This window comes from Crocuta crocuta, unplaced genomic scaffold, assembly GCF_008692635.1.
Source record: "Crocuta crocuta isolate KB4526 unplaced genomic scaffold, BGI_CrCroc_1.0 scaffold273, whole genome shotgun sequence".
Lineage (NCBI taxonomy): Eukaryota > Metazoa > Chordata > Mammalia > Carnivora > Hyaenidae > Crocuta > Crocuta crocuta.
In genome coordinates, this window is record NW_027529425.1 from 7,464,724 (window position 1) to 7,485,311 (window position 20,588).

At 58.0% G+C, this 20,588-nt stretch overlaps 1 protein-coding gene across 1 annotated transcript in view; it reads right to left on the minus strand.

The window, feature by feature from the left end:
* FAM20C (FAM20C golgi associated secretory pathway kinase) overlaps positions 1 to 20,588 on the minus strand; it is a 48,948-nt gene continuing 28,360 nt past the window's right edge. Inside the window, exons 4-10 of the mRNA XM_077758816.1 lie at positions 11,271 to 11,363; positions 9,879 to 9,994; positions 3,807 to 3,987; positions 3,132 to 3,241; positions 2,903 to 2,984; positions 1,569 to 1,628; positions 1 to 1,013 (exon numbers count right to left, since the gene is read on the minus strand). Coding sequence (XP_077614942.1) covers positions 764 to 1,013; positions 1,569 to 1,628; positions 2,903 to 2,984; positions 3,132 to 3,241; positions 3,807 to 3,987; positions 9,879 to 9,994; positions 11,271 to 11,363 — 892 coding nt within the window. The 3' untranslated portion in view covers positions 1 to 763. The remainder of the gene's footprint in view (positions 1,014 to 1,568; positions 1,629 to 2,902; positions 2,985 to 3,131; positions 3,242 to 3,806; positions 3,988 to 9,878; positions 9,995 to 11,270; positions 11,364 to 20,588) is intronic.

A 20,588-nucleotide genomic window follows, 5' to 3' on the forward strand; every position in this document is an offset into this window, starting at 1 on the left:
CACATTTGCTGTATTTTTATTGCACTTTTACCACATTGCAATCTATTCCACAAAAATGCTGCAAAATTAAGCCTGTTGCCAAGGCCCGCGGAGGAGCCCACGTGACATATTTACACCGACTGTCAGAGCAAAGTCAGAAGACGGGCAGTACCCTCAGTGGCCGAGGAAAGTCCCCGGTGCTGCCGTGTGGCTCTGAGAAATGGAAGACGTGGTCATTTACATCACTCTGGGACCAGGAGTCTGCCGACCAGCCCGTGATTCCATCAGGATCCTTCTGGGCGCTGAGACAGGGCGGTCGGCTGTCCGGCTGCAGGGCCCTCAGGAGGGAGGAGAGGTGGGGGTTTATTTCAAGTTAGGTCCAGAGTGTGAGTGAACTTGGAGAGTCCAGCGCCAGTGGGCTCGGCCTCTTGTGTGTATTTGGTAGGTGGGCTGGGGTCTGTACGTATAGGTATCGCTCTCTCTTTATATACATATACACCATGTATAAATACAAAATAGTAAATAAAGGCTTCCTTTCCATACAAAAGGGGTGGGTCGCCCCCGCCGCCAGGCTGCCTCTGTCCATGAGCACAGAGCGCCCCCTCCCCAGCCTTCTCCGGTCTTGAGAACGAATACAGTGTGTCCTGTTGGACCCGCTGCCGAAGGACCTCACATCCCAGCAGCCCCCGGACCCTGGGAGTGGCCTGTCTGTCCCTAAAGTCACTGAATTCACGCCGTGGATGCACGTGTCCCTTCTCCCTGGCAGGCTGGCGGCTCTCGGTCACTACCTGCCGGGGAGAACTCTGTGCTCGGGGCCCAGGTCGTCCTCCACCACGCTGTGTGGCCCATCCTTCTCCACACAGTCCCTGACAGCCTGCAGCACAACGCGGAGCCGCCGGTCCAGGGCCTCCAGGTGCGGCTGGTACAGGACGGGCGCCACGCGGTCCCTGCGCAGGGACTCTGCCATCAGCAGGCTCAGCTTGTATTCTTCCTTGGCCAGGAGCTGCAGCCGCAGGTACGTGGACTTCCTGATCCTGCAGCAGGGACAGGCGTCAGGCCCACTCGCAGGACGCGGGCCCAGCCTCTGAGGACCGGGCACGGGAGGGCCGGGGCAGGACGAGCAACCGCGTCAGCCCTGAGTCGTGAGGCCCTGGCCTGCCTAGCTAGGCCCCTGCATGGCAGCGGCACCACAGCCAGGAGCCTGCCTGGCAGAGCAGGTGGCCACATGAGGCCTGGCAGCGCCCACAATACCCAGGCAGACGCAGGGTGGGGAAGGGACGGCCCGACCCCCTGGGAGTCAGTGCTCAGCTGCACACGTCTGCCTGGGCACAGTCTGCCTCACAGACCACTGTCCCGGCAGGAGGATAGGGTGGGGAGCCCCAAGGAGGGTGGCAGAGAGCACTGGGGGACGGGCCCGCTGTCTGGGCTCCAGCGTCTTCATCTGTGAGATGGGCCATTGTGGTGGGTGTGAGCTGTGTGCTAGGCAGGGCTCTGGGGCACCAGCCTGCATGCTGCAGAGATTGGGGCATTTCTGCCTAATCTGTGGCCGGGCGGGGGGCTCCCTCGGGGGCAGAAGTTGGGGGCCTTACCTGCAGCACTGCTGTAAAGGCACCAAAATGGACAGCTCGTCATGGGAATATTTTCCAAACCTGCCCAAAGAAGAGCAGGCTTGTCGAGGGTGTCACCTGCATGCCAAGTGCCCGCCTGCATGCCGAGTGCCCCCCTGCGTGCCGAGTGCGCGCCTGCGTGCCGAGTGTGCACCACCTGCGTACCGAGAATACACCGCCTGTGTGCTGAGCGTGCGCCTGCATGCCGAGCACTCGCCTGCGTGCCGAGCGTGTGCCTGTGTGTCAAGTGCGCGCCTATGTGCCAAGTGTGCACCGCCTGTGTTCTGAGCGTGCGCCTATGTGCGGAGCCCCCACCTGCGTGCCGAGTGCACCACTTGCGTGCTGATTGCCCACCTGCATGCCGAATGCCCACCTGTGTGCTGAGTGCCCCACCTGTGTGCCAAGCACCTGCCTGTGTCCTGAGTGCATCTGCCTGTGTGCTGAGTGCAGCACAGAGCACCCCTGGGCTGCCCAGAGCCCTGGAAGAAGCACCTCACGTGCACCCTGCTAGAACGCCAGGGCCGTGGAGGCTGGGCAGTGTGGCCTGGCCCCTGAGGTCTTCCAGGCCCTAGGTGGCTGTCCCCAGTGCCCCTGGCAGTGTGTCCCCCGGCAGTGTGTCCCTAGCATCCTAGCAGTGTGGCCTGGCGCCTGCTGTTGCCAGCACTGGACCCAAGGCCTGGGATGAGGAAGGTCCTGGGAAGTAGCCCAGTGTTCTGACCGCTGCTCCAAGCAGGGGCTCATAAATGGAGGGTCCTAGGCAGGCAGAGTGGAGAAGGTGGCAGGCGGTCAGCCCAGCCCAGTGCTGTCTTTCACAGCTGAGAACTTGGCCCCCACATGCCAGCTGTCCAGGTGCCCAGTGCTCACTTCTCTGAGCCATCTGAGCACCGGCAGCTTTTACCCTTTGGGAATGGCGCGTCCTGTGTCCCTGCCAGCTAACCAGGCAGATGGCGCTCTTCAGTGGCCCTGGCCAGCAGTGGCCACAGGCCCTCTCTGTGGGGCAGGGAGGGCCATTTGTCTCAGCTAGCTGAGTCAAATGTCCCAGACGTCCACGTGAGGGTAAAGGCCTCCTCATAGCCCTGTCCTTTTGGGCGAGCACCTACTCTGGGCCTTAGTTTCCCCAGGGCAGCACGGGACATAACAGGACCCACTGCACAGGGTAACCCCAAGGATCAGAAAGAGTAACAGGACAGGCACTTCCTGTCAACAGAAGCCGGAGGTCAGGGGCCAGTGCCCTGCATGGCACACAGAGCGCCCTGGGGAACAGTGTCACTCCGCAGGGTGTGGTCTTCCCAGGTCTGGAGGAGGACACTACTCACCCTCTTCCATTGTCTAAGTGGATGATAAACGTCTCATTCCCAAACTTCTCGAAAGTCTCATAGTGATGGCGGTCCATGTTTCCTGTGACAGAAGCAAAGCTGAGACTCGGGGCTGCCCCTTTCCACCCCCCACCCCCCACCCGTGTGACGCCGGAGTGAAAACGACAGAGCCAAGCGGTTGCTGAGCTGATCACATGCAGGGTGGGGGCTCCGGGTGCAGGTGACATACCCATGAGGAAGTCAAAAATGGTCATGTCCATGACGTCCAGCACACGGTGGCTGCTGTCATAGGGGGGTGTCTGCTTCACCTCCTCGCAGTAGTCAGGATCCACTTCCCACCTGCGGGGAGCCAGCGTGAGAAGTCCGAGTCCCTCCTCTGTGTGGACAGGGAGGCCCGAACCAGCTCAGCACAGCAGGGTTACTGCAGCAACGACTGGGGGTGGAGAGAGGTGTCACCACAGAACAGTGCCACTGGCAGAGGCTGCATTAACAGAAGTATGGGGCTGGGAGGTGAGCAAGCCGTGGCTGGAGGCTGTCATCAGCCCCAGATACCAGGTTTCTGGAGGGTTGCTGGTAGGAAACAGGGTGGGGACACCACGCTCACAGAGACACCTCCATGGAGGGACAAGAAGGGCAAGGAGTGAAACCTGGGCTCAGACACCAAGAGTCTGGGTTTCCGGGCTGGCCGGCACCACTGCAGGGAACACCTCGGGTTCTCAGAGTCAGGAAGCCTCTTCCCGCTGTCTGTTCACAAAGCAGCGGTCTCGCCCGCGTGGGGAGCTGGCGGAGCTGGGCACACCTCCCTGCCCAACCCTCCTTCACACCTGTGGCCCCCGACAGGCCTGAGGCCCCTCTGAGCACAGCTATGTCAGGATGAGGTGGGGTCGGCCCATCCCACACTCACTCTGCCTTCTTGCGCTTGTGGTAGGAGCGCCGCCACGGGTTCCGCCACGTCTTCCTCTTGGCCACGGACAGGTCAGGCAGGAAGGCCGCCAGCGAGCCCTCGATCTGGTCCGGCTTCCCACACAGGGCATGTTCTGTGGAGCAGTAGTAGGAGCACTCGCCGTAGAAGCAGATGTTGTTGGCTGGTGGCGGACGGACACACCGGTGAGTGGGGAGTGACACATTCCATGCCCATCCTCCCTGCACGTCCGCCCGGGCCAGCCCGTGTCCACACCATCCGTCAGACCTCCTCACACCAGATCTCACAGATTGCTGCCACCCTGTGGTATAGAAAACGGAGGCCCAGAGAGGGGGGCTGACCTGCCCAAGGCCACGCAGCTGTGGGAGCTCGGACCAGCCTCTACAGATATTCTAGAGTCAATGTTCAGGGGCTTAAAAAAGCATAAAGAAGGTGCAGGTACTCCACAGCGGGAGAGGATGTCTGCAAATCACAGATCTGACGAGGACCTAGCATTTGGCACGTGTGGCGAACGACTCAAGAATAAAAAGGTAAATAACCCAACTGACAAATGGGCAGAGGGGTTCAACAGATCCTTCTCCAAAGAAAAGACACAAATGGCTAAGGACGTGAAAACATTGGTCGTCAGGGGAATGCACTGGAATCGCAGTGAGACGCCACTTCTTATGTACCAGGCAGGTTTTGATCGAGAGCACAGCCGGTTACAGGTGTTGCTGAGGGTGTGGAGAGACTAGGACCCAGGACAGAGCTGGTGGGCTGCAAACCGGGGCAGCCGCCATGGAAACCTGTTTGGTGGCTTCTCAAAAACTTAGGCCCAGAATGACCACATAACGCAGCACTTCTGCACCTGAGAGACGTGGGCCCATGGCCACATAGCACTGCACACAGAGGGCCACTGCAGCTCTGGTCACAGTGGCCAAAGTGAGGGGACACTCTGAATGTCCATCCAGCAGTGCGTAGATACACACAATGTGGTCCACCAACAACACGGCGTGCTGTTTACCCATGGAAGGAATGAAGCACTGACACACACTTCATCTTGGATGAGCCACGGGAACGTGTGCGGTGAGAGAAGCCAGGCACAGGGCACCACGTGTTGTCAGATCCCGTTCACGTGAAATGTCTAGAACAGGCAGTGGTCCAGAAGTATTGGTGGTTCAGGCGCTTGGGGAGGCGAGTAACTACTGGGGTGAGGATGGCATTCCGGGATTGTCCCAGAATTGCAAAACCACTGAATTGCACACTTTGAGATGATGAGTTTCCTAAGACATAGAGTGGGGCACGCTTAATGTAATCTAACCAAGTGTGTAGGCACAGACTTACAGAAACAAAACCAGATGCCCCGGTCATGTTGCCAAAAAAAGATGATGAATTTCAAAAAGATGAGAGTAATTTATTCTCGCTGCCCAGAAGTTTCCCTGACTTGCTGCTGGAGGCCCGGGAGGTTACCCCCTGCTGGTCAGGGGCACCCTGGCACTTGGGTGTGTATTTACTGATAGACTCTCGTGCTTAGGAAATTGGTCTCTTTGGGGCAGGAACTGTCAGGAGCCTGGGTGTGCAGCAGACAGAGCCACATGCACCGAGTGCGAGCCCCCTCCTATCTGCGTAAATGGCCAGGTCCCCAGACGAGGGGTCTCCTTTCCCGCCACTGTGCACCCTGCCTGTGTCACAGTCACAAGGCTCCCAGGTCTTTGGGCCACGGGCTCTCGCTCCCCATGGCCTCACCAGCCCTTCTCATCACAGTCTCCGTGTCTGGTGGGCGGCCATCCAGAGGGACGGGAAGCCGGTGCAGGGGCTCCGGCCGCACCCCCTGCACACAGCAGGTCTCCACCTGCACTGCCTGCCTCTCTCTTCCTCCCCCGACCTCATGACCCCAGAGCCAGTGCTGGTCATTGCTGGGAGGATGGTCCGGGAACGATCAGTCTGCGGGCTCGCCTGCATGTTGACACAGTCCATCCGCATCCCACCGACACACAATGTACCCTTAACCACGGCAGCTGCTCCAGTTTGGGGGGAAAACCTGTATCTAATCCTGTTGGCTGGAGCTCTGGGATTTGCCGATCTAAGAGCCTAAGCTGGCTCATGACGGCTTCATGCTCAGAGAGAAAGGCGTTTCTTGAGTGCACAGCATTTTCCTCATCAGAGATCCAAATGTGGTTTCTGAAGGAGGGTGAGGCCCGGAACACTTCCCAGGGGTGCGAAACTGGCGTGGTGCTTCACTCCCTCGGGCCTCAGTTTCCCCACCTGAATGAGGGCCTCAGCAGGCCTGCTCACGGGCTGAGTGTTGAACAGGAAATGCGGGTAGCATCAGATGTCTGACGTCACATCAGAGGCCAGTGCAGGTGAACAGTCACTAGTCGCCCCTGCACTTGGACAGGGGTGAGTAAGGGTAGGAAGGGGCATGAGCCCTTTCCATCTCAGTGATGACACCTTAGCAGATGGCGAGGAGAAAGTGGGTGCCAGAGTCAACCCAGGAGAACTGGCTTCCCTGCCACTCTGGGGCCACCTCCCCCCGACACTGGGGACCTGGGGGGGAAGACAGGTGGCCCTGAGTGGAAGCCTGGTGTCCGTGGAGCCGGTAAGCATGCGGTTCTGCACAGACACCAACAAGTTCCCTCTACCTGAGGCCTGAGCGCTGGGACTGGGGTGTGCACGGCAGAAAGGAGGGCCCAGAAGAACAGGACGCTTAACCGTCCTTATCCCACCTGGACGATCTGAAGTGTGGGTGGCTCTCAGGTGGGGTTGGGAGGTCACTGTCACTCAGGAGTGGCCTGAAGGTGCCTGGCGCAGCTCTGGGAACCCTCTCACTCTCCATGCACATTTGAACTGGACGCTGTGTCCGCGGTGTGTGGCCAGAGGCCTTATGCCTACCCAGCTGGACCAAGGCCCTAGTAGCAGGAAGAAGACTCACTTTAACGATGTGGGGCCGCGTGGCTGGGAGGGAGTAGGAGGGGGCTCCTGGAGCTGCTCACGGTCTATGTCTTGTCCTAGAGGCATTTACGTAGTGGGCTCCCCTTGTAGAAACCCACGGATGCGTGAACCTTCCAGGATGTATGAGATGTGTCCGTGGAGATTTACCAAAAAGCACAAAGACTTTTGTGGGGCTCAGCACAACGGGATCCTGACCCAGCCCCTGCACTGCTGTGGGGCTCAGCACAACGGGATTCCGACCCAGCCCCTGCACTGCTGCTTGGTGTGGGGCACTTAGCTGTCATCCTGAAAGAAGACGTATCTACTTAGACTAGTAACCGACTGTCTTTTGTTTATAGAGAGGAATCCACACCCCTTCACCCACCACATGTGGGACTTCAGTGCTGGGACTCTGGACACTGGTGGCTCCATGGTCCCGTGAGAGCCCACGGCAAAGCTGCTATGCACCGTGGTGAGCACCTTGAGGCTCAGAAGCAGAGCTCCTGCAGGGAGGCCGCTGTGCACCAAGAAAGCAAAGTATAGAGAGTTCTTGATTTGTTTTCCTTTCTCGGTATTCAGACTCCAGTTCCTCCACTTCATTTTGGGCAGGTTACTGAGTCCCCTCTCGGTGGTACCCATCACCAAATGATCGGGTAAATGACATGGGGCGCATCCACCCAGAGCAACAGGACCCTGACATAAAGAACAACACACAGACACTACACAGCGATGTGGATGGACCTCAGAACAGTGCTGTCAAGCAACAGAAGGCAGACAGACAATAGCACACACTGCAGGCCACCCCCACTTGTGCAAAACTGTAGAGAAAGCAAACCCTCAGAGACAGAAAGAAGATAGCACTTTCGAGGGTACAGGGTAGGACGGGGCGGGGTGGGATGGGGTCAGATGGACCAGTTCATTGTTTCTCTGCTTGTCAAAACTCATGAACTTCGCACTTCGATACTGTCGACATCATGCCATTCATACAAAATCACTTAAGATGGGGATGGGGTGAGGAAACTCTCCACCCCACAGGCTGGCTAAGAATTAAATGTGGCCTCCTGTAGCAGGTGCCTAGCAGTGCCTGGCATATCGCCGGTGCCCAGTAATGTGTGTGTTCCCTTGTGTGGTAGAATAGCCTAGAACATTCTCTGCCATGTGGTGACTGAGGTGGACACAGTGCCGGTGGTGCAGGCCCTGCCGGCAGCAGCAGCCCCATCTGAGGGGGCACTCCCAGGCTCTCAGCAGCCACAGGCATTTTTGGCCCCTTCTGCCAGCACTATGACAGTCTCTGGGTGGGTTTTGTAATGAAGGCCCCAGAACTCAGGACAGAAGTGTAGAGCATCCATCTAACGGAGAAGGCCACTGGCGATTGATAAACTGGGTGATGGGTGGGGGGATGGGCCTGTTTCATCTTAATTTTTGAACACTGAATGACATAGCTAGGAATGCTGCAATGAGAGTTGTAAAGACCACTGACAAGGGGCAGCGGCCTGGTGTTCCTGTGGGCATGGCCCGTTGTCCTGAAGGCGTGGCCATGGGTCGTGTGGGCGTGGCCAGCCTGGAGTCCGTGGGGTCCTCACCGCGTGGGCAGCAGCGGGGCAGCAGGGGAGGCTGACGGTGCAGGTGCTGGGGACGCCCAGGCTGAAGGAGGAGAGATCCCAGAGTCCCTGACGGGCTGAGGTGGACGAAGAGCTTCCTGTCTCAGGTAGTGGAGGAGGGGGGTATGCCAGCAGAAAGCACTAGAACCCAAGGTTGGGGAGGCAGGTGTCCACCCTTGGAAAAGAAGGGTCTTTCCAGCAGCTCAGGCTGTGCAAACAGGAGCTGAATTACCTGTCAGCTGATGAGCTCCCCGTCACTGGGGGCGTCCAAGCTGCAGCTGCGGGCAGGCTTAGGGCTGACGCAGAAGCCTTCCCAGACCCCACCCCTTTGGTTTCTGGTCACGTGGTGAGATGCTGCTGGCACGGGGGAGGGCGGGGGGAGGGGGTGTAGGGGCACATCCCTCTTGCCTCTGGGAGGATTTCTGCCCTACTTTCCTCTTGCTAAACTCTCTGAGAGGCAGAGCCCTGCGGATGTCTTGAGCAGTGGATGATGGAAATGAAGCTCAATTAAGTCACAGCCGTGGCCCTGGCAAATCTGCGAAGGCTGCGGAGAAAACATAAGCCCTCCCTGAACAGCCACCGGGAGCCAGGTGCCAGCAGACCTGAGACGCGGCCGATTATAGGCCTCAGGTGGGTTTTATGTGCTTGAATAAGAGAGATGGGCCGCCTGGGAGGCCGCGCATCCCTGTGGGCCGCTGCACCATCAGGAGGGCCTCTGTCTCAGGGTGGGTCACATTGTCACCACACTCCACTTCGCTGCCATCGTCGGGACACCCCAGCACCTGCTAGAACCCAGTGTGAGGTAGGTGTCCCCGCCCTGAGGCCCAGCAAGTGGGGGGTGCTCAGCACAGGGCCTGGCTCAAAGGAAGTGCTCACAGGGCCACCCAGACAGATCGAGGAGTCCTGAAATGCCACATTGAAAAGTTCCTGGGGCACGTGATTTGGTAGGGTTGGAGCTCGTGTGTGCGTTTGAGGCTGACCACATGAAGTCCTGAAGGCTTTTATAAACGTCAGCACCGCTCTGTCTCTAGCACAAGCCGGACGCAGGCCCCTGTGGCGGCCCTCGAGGGCACCAGGCGAGGCTGCCCCACTCTCTCTACCTGCGGAGCCGAGGGAGGGAGGAGTGGGAGACCTCATCACCGTGTGAGGGTTTTGCTTGGGGGTGTCTCAGTTTGGGGGAAAGTTCAGAGAACGGAGGTCTCCTCCAACCCAACCACCTGGAGGAGACTCTCTGGAGAGGCTGAGATTTTTCAAAAATGAACTAATTTTGCCTTTAAAACAAACAAATGGTAGGGAAAGCCTCTATGCCTGGCCCAGGGGATCGATTCAGTGATGACGACATGGCCATTTCTGGCAGCCTTTTAACACTGTGCTGTGTAGACACACCCGATGTGCAAGGGGCAGCCCACAGGCATCCTGTGAGGGCCATGGGCTGGACTGTGCAGTAAGTCTATCATTTCTTCCTTCTTTTTCGTGAAGGAAGTAAACTCGCGGTTCTGTGTGCAGTCAGCCAGGAAGGAGGGCCTCCCTGAGTAGAGGTTACCTGGAGAGATGAAGAAGGTTCTCCACAGCTTCTTGTCTCTCGTGACATCCCGGATTTCCCTGGTCATGTTGACCATCCTGCCGGCCACCGGTGGGACCCGGCGGAAGTCCAGGATCCTGGCAGGGAAGTGACAGGGGAAGGGTCTTCACCTCCATGCCCTGGCCCGTGCCAGGCTGGTGCCGAGTGAATACTCCTGTCTCCCAGTCCTGCAAGGCCCACCCCGGGAGCCCGTGGCCCTGCCTGGTGCCACTGGCGACTGGCGAAACCGGGCCCCATGAGGACCTCCCAGCACCGGCCTGCCAGTGCCTGGGCCCTCAGAGATCAGGTCAGAACAGCATCCAATTAGCCGCTTTTAATGGAAGCCTTTCTGAGCTGCCTCTGGGGCAGGTGGCTGGGTGTGAGGAATGTGGGTCTTGCATGCCTCCCCCGTTGTGCACGCTGTCCTGTGTCATAAACAGGCCCCACTTCCTGACTGAGGAGCCCTCATCGGCTTCGCGGCAATGGTTCCTTTCATAGAAAGGCCTTTTTCTGGATTCAGGCTGCACAGTCATTGAAATTGTTGAAAATCTGACTTGGGGTTTCTGGGGCCCCCAGACAAGATTATTGATCTTTAAAAAAACAAAGCAAAACAGGCTTTGCAAGCTTCAGTGTGCACATGAATCACCTGGTATATAGGGTGGAGCCCGGGACTCTGCATTCTAACCAGTCTGGGTGACCTTGAAGCTGTGGCCTAGGACGCACCCCAAGCTGGAGGTCAGGACTCTGCTGTGCGGTCGGGGAGGCCCCTCCCGTTAGACTCTTGGAACTGACCCCAGAGCCAGGCCTGTGACTGTCCCTGAGAGGCCTTCCCACAGGCCCCTCGACACTACCTCCCACCTCCCCAGCAGCAAGGGGCCACGAGGAGCCCAAAGAGGAATCCACATTGTGCCTGGTAGAGCCAGCCCAGAGGATGGGTGATGGGGGATCAAGTGTGGAGACTCGTGTCTCTTGGTGTCACCATGGCCCCAGAGGTTATGCCCTGAAACGCTCTGGGTTAAAATTCCCAGCACTCATACTCCTTTCCTCTCTTCTTTTATGTTATTCCAAATGGACAATGTCTACCCTGATCAGCTGGCACTGCTTGGGGGTGGGGCCTGCCACTGGGGGGTGGGGCCTGGCACGGGGGCTGGGGCCTACTGCAGGGCAAGAGTTACAACATCAGCAATGCAGACACCAGCTCTATGCTGCAGAGGAATGGTTATCGGCACGGGCCGGGGGCTTACCACACCTCAGTTTTCTCATCTGTACAATAAGGCTAATTATAGGACTCACCCCTCAGCAGACTGTTGGGGGAGCTAATCGGGCTCACCTGCACACAGTGCTCAGACCTGGGGTGCAGGGGGGAGGACTCACCTGTCCAGGTGGAAGGCAGCAATCTCTGCATTGTGCCTCTCGTAGTCAGAGAAGTAAAAAAAGTCAGGGGGTGTCTCCTGCTCCCTTGTCTGCCTAGAGAAAACAGGATGAGACCAATGGTTTATCACTGTGAAACCCTCCAGTGAAAGGGTGCAGTGGCTCTTCCTGGCTGGCAAAAAGCAGGCCATCAGATTTGCAAGAATTTTCTGAAGTGGTTGTTACCGTCATCCTTAAAAGTCAGCTTATATAAACATAAGTCACATTTTATTATTTATTTATTTTAAAAGTTTATTTATTTATTTTGAGAGAGCAAGCAAGTGTGAGTGGGGGAGGGGCAGAGAGAGAGAGAGTCCCAAGCAGGCTCTGTGCTGTCAGATGTGGGGCGTGATCTGAGCTGAAACCAAGAGTCTGATGCTTAGCTGACTGAGCCACCCAGGTGGCCCATAAGTGACATTTTATAAGTAATAAATATTTAAATCTCAACACTTCTCAAGTATTTTATGACTTTCTACAGTTTGCTCGTGAGGCTGTTACCATCCCTTGCATCTGCAGATGCAAACAGAGGTGACATGTGCCCCCAAATCCACCTTTAGTGACCTCTTTCTGGGAGCATGAAATCAGCCAATGAGGAGGCCTTTGCCACAGGAATTGGCAGACTGTAATCAGGCTTTTCCCCCACAAGGGAGCTGGTTATTAACTACTGATCAGCCCACCACCAGGTCCATATCGCCGGATTCTCCAGAAATGCAGATGGCCGAGGTCAGCCCCCTGCCCCTGAGCCCAGGGAGTGTGTGGATGCAGAGGTGCCATGGCGTTCCAGGAACCACCCCTGCACAGAACAAGGTGGCTTCCCTGGAGCGTGAGCTGGGAGCCAGGCTCAGGCTGCACAAATCATCCCTCCACCTGCTCTCAGCCTCCCACCAGCTCCCTTGCCCGGACAGTGTCTCCCTGGGGACGTGAGGGAGTCTGGGAAGCTTCTTTGGGGCCACCCGGGAGACCCCTTTCTGAAGTCTAAAGAGGTGTCCCACTGGGTACTTGCCATTTAGGACTGCACAGTCGGCCTCCTCCCGCTCCCCAGCATCAGCTCCCTCTGCCCCCGTCCCCTCTCCTGAGCCTGAGTGAGGGTCATCTGCTGATTCCGACGTGTCTCCTGTGCTCCGCTCTGCTGTCATTGTGTCACTCTTCCACCTCCCTGGAACCGGCCTCCTCTCCTGTCTCCCGAAGGCTAAGTCAGCATTCCCAAATGTGTCTCCCGCCCAACCAGGTCCAGGGGCTTCGAGCACAAAAGGAGTCCTCAGAGAGGTTAGGGTTTGAGTAACACACCTACTAGAGCACCCTCTGGGGTCTCAACAGTGCATATTCACACCATAAAGACCCTGATAAGGGCTGCAGCCACTCTGTTTCTTAACACTACACCAACTACGGAACCCATTTCTTTCCAAGCACATTACCACGCTCTGCACTGCTGGGAACTGCTGGTTGAAGCCTACAGTGCAAGCCATTTCCAGCCACTGCTCAGAGGAAAACTCCTTCACAAAACTTTCCTGATGCCACAGTGAGGATGACCTGAGGCTCCTCCTGGACCCTCCTGGACTGGCAAGCAGACAGGAGGGTTCTGTTTGCAGCAGTGCTGTGGGTCCCCCCCACGAAGCCAGAGCCCAGCCCTAGCTGCTACCCTACCTGCAGCATGTGTGGTGGGCTGAGCAGAGCAGTGCAGCCTCCGGGCGGCTGTGTGTGTGGCGCTGACGTGGCCCTGCCCCTCCCTGGCCTCCAGGTCTCCTCCCAGGGAGACAAACGAATCCCAGGACCCCTTGGCTCTGACATCCACACCCCACAGTGAACTCCCCGAAGGAGCATCACACGCTGCTTCCCAGCCGTGGGACCGGAAACCACACACGGGACTCTCTATAGTCTCTACAGGCAACGTTGTTCTGTAAACACAGATACGGAGCAGACGCCTGGGGAGCAAGGACCCCGGTGACCGTGCGTTTGACCTCTGTAAGCAGGGAATTTCCAACATCGTGTCAGGGCAAAAATGCTCCCTGCATTAAACCCAGGTCTGTTCTGTGCTTCTGCACAGAATGTCTGGACAGTGGATGTAGACAATGTCTACAGGACAGTGTCCACCTTCCAGGCTGGGAGTAGGGACAACTCAGCCCTCAACCCAGCAAGAATGTACCAGAGGTTGGGGGCCTTCTCCGTGCTAGAAAGTGTAGGGCGGGGAGAATCACGTGTGACCTGGCCAATAAGGTGGAGGCTTGAGTGACGTTCCAGCCCTTGGAGCCCCACTCAGGGCTGCTGGGGCAAGACCTATGGCGGCACAGACCTCCCCACCCTTGGGGGCCAACTGTCCTTACCCCATCCAGAGGCTGTGAGTCCAGGGAGGGGCAGACCTGGTGACACCCTGGGGGTCAGCGAGGGCAGGGCCCAGAGTTTTGACTGCCTGCTACAGGCCACGTGTGCACACAGGTGTACACACACACACACACACACACACACATACACACCCCTCGCTATAACAGGGCTGTAGGAAGGGTCTTGGAGAGAAGCAGGGTCTGGTCCATTGCCTTTTCTTCTGGCACGGCCATGCAGGGCGGCCACAAAGGAGCCTTGGGTGGTGTGAAAACATAGTTTGGGTTTGCTGCATTTGTGGCAGAAGAGACTCCAGGCTCCACCCAGAGATGAGTGACTAGCACGGGCATGAATCCAGTCACAAGCACATCCCATTACTGCTGCTCTGCTGTTGGCTTGGCAGCAGGCGGGCAGTCAGGGTAGGCCAACCCCAGCCTCTGTGGCCAGGCCTTGGCTCCTGCATCCTCAGCCCCCAGGCCTTCTGGCAGTGAGCCCCGGGCAAGTGCCGGGCACCCAGGCAGGAGGGAGAGGCCCCGAGAGTGGGTGGAGCTGGGGCCACAGGGTGCTGGCCAGGCTCAATCTTCCCACATATGCCCCTCATCACCCCATGTCCATGTCACCTACCTCCAGCCCAGGACTACTGCAAGCAGAAACCTCACAGCCCTTTGCAGCTCTGCCCTCCTCTCTCCTCACCCCTGCCGTTCCATCAGCAGACCACTCCCGGCCCCAGCCCCCAGGCCTTCCCCACCTCTGCACCTTCGCCTGTGGTGGGCTCTCCACCCGCACTTGCCGCCAACATCCTTCCCAAGATCTGTCCCAACCCCCATGGGCTTCCCCTGGCAGTCTGGCGGGCCTTCCCTGGCATGGGCCTTCCACTGAGGAGCTTAGCGCTGCCACACTCGACCTCTGTTGGCAGGGTCTGGGGACGGGAGTGCCTAGCCAAGCGCCTGCTTTAGAACAGGTGTGCAATAAACAAAGGAAGCATTGATGGAGGAAGGACAGCAAAGGGGCACAAATTGATCCACGGTCTTGAGCTCTTCCCACTCTCATTTTTTCAATTGTACCAGTATCATCATCAACACCATCACCATCTCCATCACCATCACCACCTTCACTATTATCATCACCACCTCCCCACCACCACCACTGCCACGATCACCTCCACAACCACTATCCATAACCCATACTGACCCCTTATTGCCTGATGTGCGGTGACTTGATCTGTAATGCTAACAAGTGAGCACTTCCATTTGCCCACGCTTTCGCATCTGTTCATTTCTCCCTCACTCCAGCCCACTCCTCTAATCAGGTCAAACACGTGAAAAGCAGGTGGCTCAGAGCCCTGCTACTCTGGGAAGAGCCCAGCCACTTCCTGGAAGCTCTGTGACCAGGTTCCGGAACAGTTCCAGCTTCCGGAACAGTTCCTGGTTCCCTCACGTTCTCCCGCCTCAGGGTTTTCCAGTGACCTCTGTCCTCAGGCTGCTTACACAAAGAGGTGGCTCTTTCCCCAACCCCAGGTCTTCTGCCTGGCTGTTCTGGCTTCCAAATACCCCTTCTGCAGAATGACCCTGGAAACGCAGATAGGTGGTGGCGAAGTGCTTTTTGTCTGTGTGCTCAGTGACTCTTCACTTCCAAGAGGCTCCAAGGTGCCCCTGGGGCCTGCCTCCAGATGTGTGAAACACCCCTACAGGCTGTGAGCGACTTGGTAGGGGTCCTAGTGTAACCAGTCCTGATAAGGGTCGACCTGGGCACTCAGGAAACACCCAAAGATAAGAGGGGCAGGCAGGCATGTTGGAAGGTGGGCTCTGGTGTGGGCCTCTCCAGTCATTTGTTTTAGACAGATGCCCAGTGAAGGTGCCCAGGTCAGCACTGGGCAGACCTAGCTCTCCATCGCTAGCTAGGAGGGCTGAGCCAGCGTGCTGTCCGTTTCCCCAGCTGTAAAGTGGGGATAGTTCTGTGTGTCTCCCTCCCCACAAGGAGAACAGGGTTCTGGGTGTGGCCGGCCGACCCCAGGCCCTGTCACCTGAGCAGTCAGCCAGGAAGAGGGCCAGGACTCTGGTGAGGGCACTCCAGAGGGACANAGATAGGTGGTGGCGAAGTGCTTTTTGTCTGTGTGCTCAGTGACTCTTCACTTCCAAGAGGCTCCAAGGTGCCCCTGGGGCCTGCCTCCAGATGTGTGAAACACCCCTACAGGCTGTGAGCGACTTGGTAGGGGTCCTAGTGTAACCAGTCCTGATAAGGGTCAACCTGGGCACTCAGGAAACACCCAAAGATAAGAGGGGCAGGCATGTTGGAAGGTGGGCTCTGGTGTGGGCCTCTCCAGTCATTTGTTTTAGACAGATGCCCAGTGAAGGTGCCCAGGTCAGCACTGGGCAGACCTAGCTCTCCATCGCTAGCTAGGAGGGCTGAGCCAGCGTGCTGTCCGTTTCCCCAGCTGTAAAGTGGGGATAATTCTGTGTGTCTCCCTCCCCACAAGGAGAACAGGGTTCTGGGTGTGGCCGGCCGACCCCAGGCCCTGTCACCTGAGCAGTCAGCCAGGAAGAGGGCCAGGACTCTGGTGAGGGCACTCCAGAGGGACAAGCTGGCTGCCTGCCGGTCTCCCGGGTCTGTGCTGAAATCAATGAGCATCGTGGAAATCTGGCCGTGCACCAGCAGTGACAGCAGGAGAAGCACGGAGTCCAGCCCACCGGGCCCCCGCCTGCTCCGTCAGGTGAGGTGACATGAGCCACAGCCTAGCTCCTGCAGGGTGTCCTTACCAGCCAATCCATGCCCGAGGGGAGAACCTGGAGGGTCTCAGAGCCGGGGTGCTTGCTGCAGGGGGTCGTACAGTGTTCTCAGGGCTGGGCTGCAGCGTGGACCAGCACAGGGCGGAGAGATTTCTCTGCGCACACAGGGCAGGCAGGAGACGGGACATGGTCCCCTCTGTGGGGAGGTCTGCCAGCCTCCGGCCACCTCCTGGGCAGGGAGTCACCAGGGAGTGGAGCTGCCACTGCTGACCCAGCCATTTAGGGGAAACGCTTCGGAAAAGTACTGAACTCGCTGCACCCGGCAGGAGGCCGCACTCAGCACACCCAGTCCCCTGGCAGCCTCTCTTCCTCCAGGTGTTGTGGTGGAAGTTGGGCCTGGGTGTGGAGGGCAGGCCAAGGGCATGGCCCACCTGGGGCTCTGGGCCTCTTCCTGGGGCGTGGGCCATGGAAACGTGGGAAGGAGATGCTATCAGACGCTGTGGGGTTGGCTCGGCACCCACGGCCTGTGCCTGCCCTGACGACGGGTAGGGAGACCAGGCGGCTAACGCCTGGAGGCACAGCACCAGGAAGTCACCATCCTCTCCTGCAGACTGAGAGGGCAGGGCTGGGCCACAGCCACTCTGAGGGGATCAGGGACAGGAGGAACCTCCCACCCCCTCCCACCCTGCCTCCACAGGTCACTGCCTCCCATACAGGGAGCAGTCAGGGCCTCAGAGCCCCACCCTGATGGACCTTGAGGTCAGTGTGGGCCCCACCCGGCCTCCAGCAGGCCTGAGCAGCGGGGAAATGGAAAAGTGTATGGCTGGCTTTCCTTGGAAGACAGCAGCTGAGGCATCAGGCACAAACCACAGCCAGGGACTGTTTCAGGGAAGGAGCTGGTCCCCGGAGAGCCCCCAGGGGTACCCTCAGCACCCTGACACCTGTGAACCCAAGCTGGCTAAACCTTGGCAAGGGGCTGCTCAGGACCAGTTCTTGGGGCCTGCGCCTGCTACACTGTCACATTCCCTCTCTCCTTCCCCTCCGGAGCTGACCACACCAAACCCCTTCCTTTAGAGGGACTTACTTCCCTTAGCTCGGAAGTAAAGTCAAGAAGACCCGATCATGTACTTTATACTACAGTGAGAATGACTATTATGTTGGCCTCTCCCAGAAAGTCTGTGGTCTGAATCTCCTTCCATAGCAAGAGGGACTTTGTAGTTATGATTAAGTTAGGGACCTTGAGATGGGGAGATTATTCTGTATGTCATCTCAAGGGTCCTTATGAGAAGGAGACACAGGGAGATCTGACTGCAGAAGAGGCTGCATGGTGGCCTCGCAAGGGAGGCTCAGGGAGAGAATCCGTTTTCTCACCTCCTCCAGCTTCTGGAGGCTACCTGCATTGCTCGGCAAGGAAATGCACTCTCTCTCAGAGCCTCTGGAAGGAACAGCCTGCAGGGCCCTCTTAGATTCCGATCCCCAAAACTGCATGAGAACACATTTGTGTTGCTTTAAGCCACTAACGTTGAGGTCATCTACCGCAGGTGCACAGGGAATGAATATAGAAACTTTGGCAACACCAAAGTTGGGGGGTGGGCACGGTGATGTGGCAGCTTTGGGAAGGTTGTACAATGCGGTCTACTTCCTCAGATCTGGTCACGCCGTCACGGCTACATTTATTAGACTTTTGAGACCTGATGCAGAGCATTTTGAGAGAAAAGGTGCCTCTGTTTTGACAGAAGCCAGAGAGGTAGAATCCAGTAAGAATCACATGAGCCCTCAAGACTTCAGTCCTTGTCCCCATTTTAATGACTAGGAAGTCTGAGGTCAGAAAAGGGAAGAGAGGCACATGCAGAACCACACAGCTAGAAATGGCAGGTCCTGGGTTCTCTCTTCAGGGCCCCCCCAAAGTCAGGCCCCAGCTGGCCCCATACATCTGCGTTTCCTCCCTGATCAGAACCACCTCTCGCCACTAGGACACCCCACGGGCCTGGAGCCGGGTCAGGGTCCCCAGAAAGGTCCTGCTCCCAGGGCAGGGCCCCTCCAACAACTGTGATATCCACACCCCACACTGCGGACCACTCAGTCCCCCTCCACGAGTATGCCTCCCTCCCCAGTTCCCACTGCCACTATTAACATCTCAATGTTCCTTAAGTTGTGGGAAAACAGAAATCTTGTGCTCGGTTAAAAATAGAGGAAGTTGGCAGCTTTTAACCAAAGCCTGTGGGGGAAGAAAAGCCAACACGCACTGGCTCTTCCTAGGAGCTGGGCGCCCTGCTAAGCAGCTTGTGTGGATCCACGGCAGCCTGGGAGGCGTCCCCATCCACAGCCAAGTGACAGCCAGTCAGAGAGGTCTCAGCTGGTGACAGGAGGGCCTGGCTCAGCGCCCATGGCCCTGCTTCAACCCAGTGGCGCCCCAGAAAGTCTCTGGTGGGCAAGGCGGTGTGGGCAGGGGCTGGGCCACATTCTCTCTGCGGACACCTCAGGGGAACAGCTGGCAGAGAAGGGTCCGTCTGCGCTGACTCCCACCCTCTCCAGGCTGATGGGGAGAGTGAGCCCGCAGCCCCCTGAGGTGAGGCCCCACGGGGGTAACACCTCTGGAAGCAGCAAGGGCCCATGGTCCTTTCCACTGCTGCTGCCATGCTGCCAGTCCCACTGAGGGTGTGGGGGGGCAAATGCCTGCCTGGCCAGCGGGTTCTGCACAGCAGATAAGGGGGCTCAGGCCGGTACACGCACGAGGGGCTCCCAGGTGCCGGGCTCCCTGCTTGGTCTGTCACACAAATAGGCTGCTGAGCTAGCCAAGCCAGGGCTCTCCACCAACACCCTCACCAGCTGAGGACACCAGCTGAGCCACCCAGGGGCCCAGCCATCTTTTCTAATGAACAGACTCAGCCCCCCTGACACGCCGAGGCAGGAGCTGGCCAGCTACAGCCTGTGGGACAGATCAGCCTGTCACTGAGCACAGAAGCAGTTTCATTAGGACGGTCCCACCACTCTCTCTGGTTCCTCATCCCTCCCTTGAGGACAGCTGGAGCTGAGTTCAGGGCCCACCTGGCTAATCCAGGGTGATCCCCTCATCTCTAGGCTCCCGTGCTCCGGGCTGATACCCTGCGGGCAGATGCCACAGAAAGGATGGGCCCTAGTTCCCATTTCCAGGGATGACCTCAGGAGGCAAAACACCAGATAAGGTGAACCCTCTCCCTTCTCCTTCTAAACACAGCGGATCCCTGACTCACCAAATGAAGGCACAGAAGCGAAAATTAGCCTTTCTATCCTGGGTAATCTTCCCATCATTCACACAGCAGAAAACAACCACCTTGTCATTAAAGAGATATATTAAGCTGTTTAATATCAGGTTTTCGGCTGGCAGAGGTTCTAGAAGGAGAGAGGAGGGCCTCTCCCTGGCAGCTAACTTCAGTGTGATCTTTCAGCCCTATAACCGACTTTCAGTATTTCTTGCTAATTTTGGTATCACCTGCCCTGGCCCCATATGTTTAGTAAAAATGCCTGTCTTTCTCAAACCTTTGGGCACCTGTTTATCCAGCCGGTCTTCAGTGGCGGACAGCAGTGTGGGTCTGAGCAAGTTCTGGGGCCTCAGTGGCTGCAGCGGGGACATGGCCCCTGGGGCTCACCTGCAGGTGTGGGGATGCCAGGGAAACCTTGGGAGTGAGGGCGGCAGAAGCTGGGAAGACTGGGGAGGCCCTGGTGCGGACTTGTCGTGGGCTGAGGGGACCCTGCATAATTGTGCCGAGCGGAACACGCACTCAGGTGCCCTCAGCCCCGGAAAGCATGCCCGTCCCACAAGCACTTGGAGGTGTGACAGTTACAAGAACTTCTAATCCAGATGTGAAGATAGGCCAGCAGACTGGCCTCTGCGGGGCCTGGCGGGGAAGGCACAGGGGTGCGGCGGGAGCCAGGCCGTGGGCCTGGCCCTGCCCTTGGGCTGCTCAGTCACCTGGCTCTGGCCCTGTCTGGATATGTGACAGCTGGTCAGGTGCCTAGTTCTAGGGAGAGCGGGTGTAGGGAGGGACCTGCACGATCACAGGACTTCAGCCTGTCAGGGTGGCCACCAAGGCCTGATGGTGCCCGGGGCTGGCCTGCCTGAGTCGGGGCACTGTCCACTGGGCCTGAGCCGGTCCTGACGGAGGAAGTGGTGTGTGACCTGCAGAGGGGGCCTGAGCCGTCCCCTGGCTGACACTCTTGGCATTGTGCAGGCCGGGTAGCTTTTTGAGCTAGGCCACTG